General features: G+C 35.6%; 2 protein-coding genes across 2 annotated transcripts; one reads left to right on the top strand and one right to left on the bottom strand.

Annotated features, from left to right (window-relative positions):
• The first annotated feature begins 2,539 nt into the window (after positions 1 to 2,539).
• LOC131644313 (kinesin-like protein KIN-10A) lies at positions 2,540 to 5,882 on the top strand. The gene is made up of 5 exons (XM_058914779.1): positions 2,540 to 3,398; positions 3,952 to 4,107; positions 4,195 to 4,302; positions 4,394 to 4,504; positions 4,593 to 5,882. Exons 1-5 carry the CDS (start codon positions 2,727 to 2,729, stop codon positions 5,781 to 5,783), a joined length of 2,238 nt encoding a protein of 745 aa, XP_058770762.1. The 5' UTR covers positions 2,540 to 2,726; the 3' UTR covers positions 5,784 to 5,882.
• Positions 5,883 to 6,149: 267 nt separating this feature from the next.
• On the bottom strand, positions 6,150 to 7,454 carry LOC131644314 (CRIB domain-containing protein RIC5-like). Its single transcript, XM_058914780.1, has 3 exons — positions 7,035 to 7,454; positions 6,786 to 6,947; positions 6,150 to 6,663 (listed from the first exon to the last, which is right to left on the bottom strand). The coding sequence occupies exons 1-3, from the start codon at positions 7,153 to 7,155 to the stop codon at positions 6,272 to 6,274; spliced, it is 675 nt and encodes a 224-aa protein (XP_058770763.1). The 5' UTR covers positions 7,156 to 7,454; the 3' UTR covers positions 6,150 to 6,271.
• Positions 7,455 to 10,154: the final 2,700 nt, after the last annotated feature.

The raw sequence follows: 10,154 nt of genomic DNA, 5'->3' as shown, positions 1-10,154 counted from the left end.
GTTTTGACGGACAAACTTTGATGGACGGTGGATCCCAAATCCCAATTCAACCCGCCATTTTTTGACGGATACGCGGACTGGCGACGACCGTTTTGCCACCCCTAATTAGAGTAATATGCATTGGAACAAACACCTACGATGAATAAAAAAGGAGTACATTGTTTTGCCTTCTTACTTTGATGCTAAAAATGCTCTGTTGTTATTAGTAATGCAGTTAAAACATAATAGACTACGATTAGAGCTATTATCTTATTTATTATTAGCCCATGAGTATTTGTTGTTGCTATTTTATAGGAGGAAGTGGGTCCATTGGTTTTAGCTTCTTTTTTTTTTTAAAGAACAAAAAAGGTAACCAATGGATTGCTTCAGTTGCATATCCATTTGGCGGAGACCTACAAACAACAACACCAAAAATGAATCAAAGACCAAATAAAGAAAATCAAAATAGAGAAGAGTTAATCAAACTCATACCAAGGTAACTTTCATGTTCAATAGGATCAAAAGGTTATTGTTTTAAAATTTTACTTGCACTTGAAGCTACTTTAGTATTCTATGGCCTCAAATGACCATTGTGCTAGCTAAGAGACTCCTAGTGCAAAAGAAGGGGTAAATTGTGTTGATTACAATTTCAAACTAATTTATAAAAACTTTTGATATATAAAGTAATTATTTTGATTTTGAAAATTAAACAGAGATAAGGTAATGGAAATAAAGAAAAAAGAAGAGAGATATGCACCAGAAATATTAAATAGTGAAATAAAAGAGAGAAGGGATATATAAAGTGCACTAGAGATTTCTCCTTTCAAGTTGTGTAACACTCAAGGCCGAAGAAGGCGAGGAGTGGTTGCACCGCATGTAACGCTCGAGGTCGAATATGGTAAGGAGTGGTCGCCACATCGAAATGAGAGGGATCTTGAGGTTGTGCAGGTATGTGACTGCATGGTTGAAGGAAAGCTTATAGGGATTGATGGGTACTACCTTTACCAACAAGATGCATCTTCTTTTCGGTAGCTCGTTCCATAAGAACTTCACCAGCATCATACAAGATTTTGTTGATCAAATATTCATATGATAACCATGTCGAATAATTCCTTATACACACAATTATGTGACACATTATACCATAAGTCTAGTTGGTTGTTCCTTCTTGGAATAGTCAGTCTATATGTAGATGATTTCATCTACTTAGTCAATAATGACAAATGTTTGAATAGTTCAAATAGTCTATGAGAAAGATGTTTTCCATGACAGACATGGGGCAAATGAGGTATTTTCTTGGAGTACAAGTAAAGAAAGACAGGACATGAATATTCATATGTCAATAGAAGTATGCTAATGAATTGTATATAAACCTTGAAGCAGTTATGCAAATTAACATTTTTCCATTACAACTAAACTATCCACACTTATTATTTATACTTCAACATTTACATTGTCTTAAGCTTTCACAAAGATTATCTTTTCTTTTATCTAAGTTTCCTTCAACTAGAGTCTTCTTGCTTATCTTGCTTATGAAAACTTTGTCTTTCTTACAATTGTTTAAATTATGGTCTTTACACCTACTGTGATTACAAAATTTGCGTGGGTATTCATAATCAAGCTAAAGAAAGAAAATAGATTACATCCTTTAAACAAGGAATGTATATAAGTTTTTTTGAGATATTCATCATATCTACCAACTCACTAAGTGATCAAATGATCGCCCAAACCTAGGTTTGTTGGTTATAACATTAGTGTAAGAGTTCTAACACTGCCAAAAATAGCAAATAGGTTTTGAGACGCCAATATTCTAGTGAAAGACCGCAAGTATAAATCTAGTGAATTGTGGATTGTTGAAGTAGGTTGATGATATAACACTTCGCACGTCATCCATAGAAGAGAAGGAGAATTAAAAAATATTTATTACCAAGAAAGTGATTCCCCATTGTTTTAGTAATTTTCACATTGTCGATAGCTAAGCAAGCAAGACTTCCACTTTCAATGGGATTGCAGCCTTTGGCCAAATAATTCTTCTATACAAGTTGTATTTGCATGTTTCTAATTCCACGAGTTGCTCATCCTCATGAATTTTAATAGCTATTCGGCAACTTTTTACATAAAGTTGTGGTAACTAACCTAACAGAATATCGCAAACATTGTTTAAAGGAATTGCAAAAGTTTTTTTTTGTTGTGGTGATGACTTATGGATACCAAAAGATAGAGGTCGTGTTGTGAATGAAAGCATGCCTATAGATGCTAGCGGATCCATAAAAAAACCGGGAGAGGTCGATGTCAAAGGAAGTTGAAATAACTTAAGAGTGAAGAAAGAAAAAAACTTTAAAATTTTTTTTGAAAAAAATGACTACACAATTTACAAAGCAAAAATTTTTACATTTAATTCCTTAGACACATTCGTTACTCTAAGTATTATTACATCACATTTGTTACAATTTTGCTGTTATACTTCTTTTTTGGTAAATGTTTTCATACGCATTTCATTTGCATAAAGTTTCAATTTTTCCATCACTTTTAGAATTAAAAATATAGACGTTAGAAACTGTAACGGCTACATTTTGGTTATTCCTCAAAACCCTCGTTTCAACGTGATACACTTGTTTCTCTCTCTTTCTCTCTCTATCATCTTCTTCATTCCCATCTTTTTCTTGCACTTTCTCTCTACTGGATCGCAGATTCAATCCTAAAGTTTCAATCTTTCTTCAATTTCGTTTTTGGGTCAATTCAAATTCATGGCACCCACACCTTCTTCTAAGGCAATTCATTCCACACAACTGAGAACTCCGAATTCAAAGCATCGTTTAAACTTCAATGGCTTCAAATCACCGCATCCACACCCGTCTCCGAATCCCAATTTTGCTTCCAACAAAGAATCCCCACCTGAACATCCGATTGAGGTTATTGCTAGAATCCGTGACTACCCGGATCGAAAAGACAAGCCTTTATCGGTTCTTCAGGCGAGTTCTAACTCGAGATCGATTAGGGTTCGTGCGGATTTCGGGTATAGGGATTTTACGCTTGATGGGGTGTCTGTGTCTGAGGAAGAGGAGTTGGATTTGTTTTACAAGAAGTTTGTGGAATCGAGGATCAATGGGGTTAAATTGGGGGACAAGTGCACCATTATGATGTATGGGCCAACTGGTTCTGGCAAGAGTCATACCATGTTTGGGTGTTCGAAGCAGGCTGGGATTGTGTATAAGGCTTTGAGGGATATTCTTGGAGATGGAGATACGGATTCTGAGATTAGTGGAGATGGAAGTGATGGTGACTCTATAGGGTTGAGGACTTTTGTTCAGGTTACTGTTTTGGAGATTTATAATGAGGAGATTTATGATCTCTTGAATACCAATGGAGGAGGTAGCGGAGGATTTGGATTTGGGTGGTCTAAGAGTCATGCTTCAAAGGTAATAGAGTACATGTAATATAACATGTTGCTTATCACTTGATCTGTTATTTCTTTAGGCTTTGGTTCTTCAGATCATACCTTGGATTTGGCTTTAGGATTGTTATTTGGCTCAACTTTATTATATGCTTATGAAGTTTGTATGTTTTAGTTATCTTCATAATTTGTACAACTTTATCATATCTTGTCTTAGGACTGTTATTTGGCTCGACTTTAACATATGCTTAGGAAGTTTATGTTTTAGTTATTTTCATAACTTGTACAAATTTGGTTTGTTAAGTTTACTCTTTGGTTAGCTCATTTTGCTCTGGATGAAAAAAGCTTAACTGGGAACTTGTGATTCAAATCAATATTGAATATCAGATGTTAGTTTTGGATGTAATAACAGAACTATTATTGTAAAATGTATTAATTAGCAGTAATATACATGCTGAACATTTGAATAGTGAATTTGGCTTTAGTTTCACTAATGATAGTTTGAAGTGTTATCAGAACCATATTCTACTGAACATTTGGATACTGGCTTTTTCTTACTTTTGTAATTTGACTTGTAGGTTAAGCTTGAGGTGATGGGGAAAAAAGCTAAGAATGCAACCTACATATCTGGAAATGAAGCAGGGAAGATCTCAAAAGAAATTCAGAAAGTGGAAAAGCGAAGGATTGTTAAAAGCACACTTTGTAATGACCGGAGTTCTAGAAGTCACTGCATGGTATTACTTTGTTGGTTGAAGTAGGTTCTGATTAAATTTATAGTTTCCTTGATTGCTAATTGATGACTTGTTTTTTATTTTTATCAGGTAATACTTGATGTCCCGACAGTGGGAGGACGGCTAATGCTTGTGGACATGGCAGGATCAGAAAATATTGAACAAGCTGGTCAAACTGGATTTGAGGCAAAAATGCAGGTTATTATTTTTCTGCCTTAATATTTATTTTCTTTCTTGAACCATGCATGTTATGTTCTCTAATCATATTATACTCTCGATAATTTTACAGACTGCAAAAATTAATCAAGGTAATATAGCACTGAAGAGAGTGGTTGAGTCTATTGCAAACGGTGATTCACATGTGCCTTTTAGGGACAGCAAACTTACCATGCTTCTGCAGGTAATCAACTAGTTAGGGTATGTGTTTCATGTTATTCCAAGTTGGTTCTTTCGATGCTAAGTACTTTTTTCTGTTTTCTGTTTTTAAGGATTCCTTTGAAGATGATAAGTCGAAAATTCTAATGATACTATGTGCAAGTCCTGATCCGAAGGAGATACACAAGACAATTTCCACTCTAGAATATGGAGCCAAAGCAAAATGTATAGTCCGCGGTCCTCATAGTCCGGTTAAGGAGGAGGACTCTTCTTCTACTGTGATTTTGGGATCAAGAATCGCTGCAATGGATGAGTTTATTATGAAACTACAAATGGAAAACAAGCTTAAAGAGAAAGAGAGAAACGAAGCGCACAAAAAGCTAATGAAGAAAGAAGAAGAAATTGCTGAGTTAAGAGCTAAAGTGGAAACAGCTCCTGCTGCGAGTGAGGAGGAGATTAACCTAAAGGTAAATGAACGAACCCGCCTTCTGAGACAAGAGCTGGAAAAGAAGTTGGAAGAGTGTCAAAGAATGACTAATGATTTTGTCGAGCTGGAGAGGAAGAGAATGGAAGAGAGGATATTGCAGCAGCAGGAGGAAGTTGAGATTCTGAGAAAGAGACTGGAAGAAATTGAGATGCAGCTGAGTTCTTCTAAGCAAGAGCGTAAAGATGAAAACGAATCGAAAGAGATGGAGCCAAGCGGGTTTATGAGAAAACTACTCAGTGTTTACAAAAGTGAGGATGATCTTGCAATGGTGAAATCGATGGATCTGGACATGGATGATCAAGAGCCGTTCCTTGCGCGCGAAGTTATTGTTGGCATGCAAGGCATTTCACCAGTTCAACCCTGTTCAAATACTTTGAATGTTGTACAAGAATATGCACCAAACTTTGGTCCAAAAGCATGTCTAAGTACAGTATATGAAGAAGAAGAAGAAGGAGAAGGAGAAGGAGAGGGAGAGCAGGATCATGAGGATAAAGTAGAAGAAGATGAGGAAGTGGAAAAAGAAGTGATAGAGGAAAAGAGGGTATGTAGCGTCGGAAAGAGTCCAAAGAAAGAGGATTATTCTGTGGCTGACAAGGAAAACAATGGTTCCAACAGAATGTTGAGAATTCACAACATATTCACTCTTTGTGGAAATCAAAGGGAACTCTCCCAATATGGAACACCAATTCCTGCAAAAAAGAGGTGTGATGAAAACTTTGATATCAAATACTCTCCTGTGAAATCAAGTGAGAAGAAAGATTCTGTCTTAAGAATCTCCAACAAAGAGAACCTGGAACAAAATGTTGTGGCAAATTAGCTTTTGAAACATGAAAAATTGTACAATATTATGATTGGTTTGGGTGTTTCTCCCTGGAAAACTTGCCTATTAAATACTACTATTTGTTTTTGTGTTGAATTTGTTCTATATTTCATGATGAATGTATTTCGGAACTCGTCTCGGTTAAGGCTTTTGGCACCTCTCCATATCTTCGACCATTTAGTCCGATTTGAGACTAAATAACTGCTAATTGTAAGTAAAATTTTCACATGCAAACTACTTATTTAAATTACTTGTACAATGAAAATCCATAAGGATCCAAAAACAAGCAGTAATGACATTTCCAAATTATAAGAAAAAAGATGGAAGAAAAGTAGTGGTATTTTGAAGTGACAACACCAAGCAAAAGATGAAATGATGATGATGATATAATGTGATAATAATAATAATAATATATTAACAAGAGAAGAATATATCCTGCTCCTGAAATCTCTCTAAAACTGAATTATTAATGCCAGCACACACTATTAGGCTAAAGGCCCTGAAACAGATCCAGGCCCAGGCCCCGGCGCAAGATTCGTGAACGAGAGATCAGTTAAGGAACCAGCCTTAGAGGACCTTCGAGGCTTTCTTGTTGAAGAAGATTCTTTGTCTTTATCCTCCGACGTTTTGGTCTTTCTGCGATGTGTGTGTTTAGTTGGTGGTTTGTTGCTATCTTCTTCTTCTGTCGAATGACGACTGTGTCTTCTAGAAGTTTCCGAAGAATGGTGTCGTCGTGATGGCTTGGTCGATCCTTCCTCTCGTGTTGGAGAGCTTATCGAAGATTGGCTGTCCGATGAACGATGCCTCGACTTTCTAGCGTGGCTTTTCTTTCCATCTCCTCTTACACTACTATTGGTGTCACTATTATTACCACTATCTGCATGCATGCATAATTAATCATTACAAAAACATAAACACAAACACGTGTTTGCTTCAGATACATTTATTCAAAGGTGTCCGTGCTACATAGATAATGCAGAGATAAAGAAAGAACCAAACCTAGGCCTTCAGATGTCTTTGCTTTCGGTGAAGATGGTTGTGAATCTTTAAACTCTGTCATCCAGCTAGGTGGATTCGCCTTTCCATCTTCGCATCCAATATGCGCCAAATGCTTTACATCTGTCGGAAACCCAATTTGTATCTCCTTTTCTTCATCCTCATCTGCAAAACTCTTATCCTTTATTATTCAACGAAAATTTTCCTGCATTACTATAAGGTTTTTGAAATACATTTGATGAAACTAGTTACCGAAAATTTGTGAAATGTATCTTAGTCCTTTAAGGAGGCCTTTCATCTGGCCTTTCACAGCGGTCGAGGACATTTTTATCGACCCTCCTCCTGCTCCTCCTCCACCACCTCCTTGATTCATTTTGCAGCACTATAAAACCTTCCACTTCAAATGAAAGCAAAGATTAAGCATGAAAGATGAAGATGAGAAGATATATGGGAGGAAAAGTAAAAGAAGAAACAAATCTTGGCTGGGATTGGTTTGGAAAGAAGAAGAATGGAACCAAACCAAACCAAAGGAAACCAACCAAAAAGAGGGAGACTGGGGAAAATCTCAAGAACCAAAATTGAAAGCTTACTGGATTTTGATCTACCGCCCCCTATCGGTGGCCAAGCAAATCAAAACCAGTAACTAAACATGTTTTTTGATGGACATCCAGAGATGTTGCAATCTAATTTTTTCATGAGCTTTGACTATATTAAGGATTAATATTTGGAACCTATTTTTGGTCATCAATGTGCGACAATAACGGTTTGAGTTCTTAAATGTGTAATGCATTTTGCATGGCGTTTCTCAATTTGGTGAACCTAATTTAAAATTTTTTAAAAAATGATTACAACTAATACTTTAAGTTTTTTGTCCTTGTGGCTTTCATTGTGGTAAAACTATTTGTTGAAATATAATAGGATGAAAGTATAAACTAAATGACAAGGTTGGTCAAAACATATTTTACTAAATATTTTATTCAATTACTATATTCAATAGTGATCATATATATCTATTTAATTATATTACTTATTTACTATTAATTAGAGGTCTTATTGTTGCTACTATTGTTGAGGTAACTTGACTTTCAAGTTATTTCACAAATTGAAAAATTAAAGAGAGATTAATTTTTAGTGTGAGAAAGAGTGGGCGGGCACGAGCGATCTGGTGTATGAGCCAATTGATCAGAGGAGGACTATTGTATTTATTAGATTTGTTTTCGTCGTCGATTTCGAAAAAAATATGAAATAAAAAGAACGTGAAGCGCTAGCAAGTGTATGTTTATTGAATGGATTGAGACGCATTTATAAGAGAGGTAGGTATATACAGTTAGAGAAGTCATATCAAATTTTACTAGCCATAACAGCTAAGTTGTGATAGTTTGTTTGTGTTGCAACTCACACTTGTAACACTTTCAAACTATTACTAACATCAATGTATACACACAAAAAAACACTGAATTCCACATACTAATTCAATTTTTCTAAGCTCTCATTCCTACTAATCGTTTGAGGTCTTCAAACCTTGTTTGCTTCAAGGGTTTGGTTAAAATATATGCAAGTTCCATTAATTTAGTCTTGCAATATTTAATCTTCAACATTTCTTTACCAACTTGATCCCTTAGGAAATTATATCTCCTTTCTATGTGCTTGCTTCTACTATGGTTTATTGGATGGTTTGCTTGGTAAATTGATGATTTATCATCCACGAACAACTTGATCTTCACAATGTCACTTACCTCCAATTCCTCCAATAATATTTCAATCCACAATGCTTGGCAGCAGCGTAAAAGGCTGCAACATACTTCGCCTCACATGAAGATAAAACTACAATATGTGAACTCTGTGAAATTGGTGTAGCTCCCATCATGGGCAAATAGCCTAATATGTTATTTCTGTCATCTTGATCACCACTTCAATCTGAGTTAGAATAACCATAAACCTTGGCCTATATTTTGGTGTTGTTTGATGTGGCAAGAATATTCCATTATCTATAGTACCTTTAATACATCTCAAAATTATCTTGGTTGCAAGTAAATGACATAGACTTGGTTTCTCCATGAACATGCTTATCAATCTCACACTATGACACATATTTGGTCTTGTGTTACAAAGATATCTTAATGAACCAATGATATGCCTATACAAAATGTTATCTACTAGCTCTTCATTTGATTTCTTTTTTCACCTTGATGTTGGTCTCCATTGGTGTAATTGTAGGGTTGCAATTACGCATCCTTAACTTCTTCAAAAAATCTTCTTCATATATCTTCTAATGAAAGAATACTTCCAAGCTTTGTGGTATCCCTATTCCTAAGAAATATGTCATATTTCCTAAGTCTGGAACTTCAAATCATTCTCCATGCAGACCTTAAACTTTTAGAACATGTTTCCAATAGATCATCCACATAGATACATAGGATGACTTGGTCTTGCTCATTTGGTTAATTCACATAGACTCCATGTTCAAATGAGGACTTTTTGAAACCTAGCTTTAGCCATCAATCCTCTTATTTTATGCTCTAGGTACTTGCTTCAATCCATATAGTGTCTTTCTTAACTTATATGTCATTTCTTCTCGGTCCTTTATCTCAAAACTTGATGGATGCATGACATAGACCTCTTCTTCTAATGGTCCTTTGAGAAAGGTTGACTTCACATCAAGTTAATACATTTTTCCAACCTCTATATGCTGCAATGGACAGCAAAAGCTTCAAGCCTAGCCACTGGAGCATAGACTTCACTCAAGTCAATTCCTACCTTTTGAAGAAATCATTTTGCCACCAATATTGACTTGTACTTGGAAATTTCACAATTTGGTCTTAACTTCAACTTATAAACTCACCTTACATTTATAGCTTTCTTGTGTTAGTGCTTAACCAATTCCCATGTTTTATTCTTTTCAATTGACATGAGCTCTTCCTTCACAGAACCCATCTTTCATGGCTTGATTGTTATTAAATGGTTTTAATTCAGGCATCATGGCTTCTTTAATCTTATCACCATTATCACTTATGGCTTGAGTATGGAATCTTTCATAATTAGCCACCTAACTGTTTGAATTCTAGTCATTGTTGATCTTATCACTTCCTAAGTTTGTGTAACCTCAGTTTTTTGGTCATCTTGTAGAATGGTGTTGATGTGGCTTGGAGTTTCATTTTCTTGCATTGGATTGCTTGGTCCTTTTAACCAATTCCATCCTTCATTTCCATCAAATTGTACATGTTTTCTTATTAACACCTTGTTCTCATTTGGTGAGAATAATTTGTAGGTACCTGCAAAATGGTAGCCAACCAAGATCATGACTTGACCTTTATCATCTAGCTTCTTCCTAGGCTACTCAAGTACATGTTTCTGACATGACCAAGCTTCATA

The sequence above is a fragment of the Vicia villosa genome, linkage group LG1 (assembly GCF_029867415.1).
Source record: "Vicia villosa cultivar HV-30 ecotype Madison, WI linkage group LG1, Vvil1.0, whole genome shotgun sequence".
Lineage (NCBI taxonomy): Eukaryota > Viridiplantae > Streptophyta > Magnoliopsida > Fabales > Fabaceae > Vicia > Vicia villosa.
This window is presented reverse-complemented; position numbering and strand designations above follow the sequence as displayed.

Coding starts and splice junctions, on each gene's coding strand:
- LOC131644313 (XM_058914779.1), top strand. CDS start 2,727: ATGGCACCCACACCTTCTTCTAAGGCAATTCATTCCACACAACTGAGA. Junction 4,108..4,194: donor GTTCTAGAAGTCACTGCATG/GTATTACTTTGT, acceptor TATTTTTATCAG/GTAATACTTGATGTCCCGAC. Junction 4,505..4,592: donor AACTTACCATGCTTCTGCAG/GTAATCAACTAG, acceptor TCTGTTTTTAAG/GATTCCTTTGAAGATGATAA.
- LOC131644314 (XM_058914780.1), bottom strand. CDS start 7,155: ATGAATCAAGGAGGTGGTGGAGGAGGAGCAGGAGGAGGGTCGATAAAA. Junction 6,948..7,034: donor ATACATTTCACAAATTTTCG/GTAACTAGTTTC, acceptor AGAGTTTTGCAG/ATGAGGATGAAGAAAAGGAG. Junction 6,664..6,785: donor AAAGACATCTGAAGGCCTAG/GTTTGGTTCTTT, acceptor GCATGCATGCAG/ATAGTGGTAATAATAGTGAC.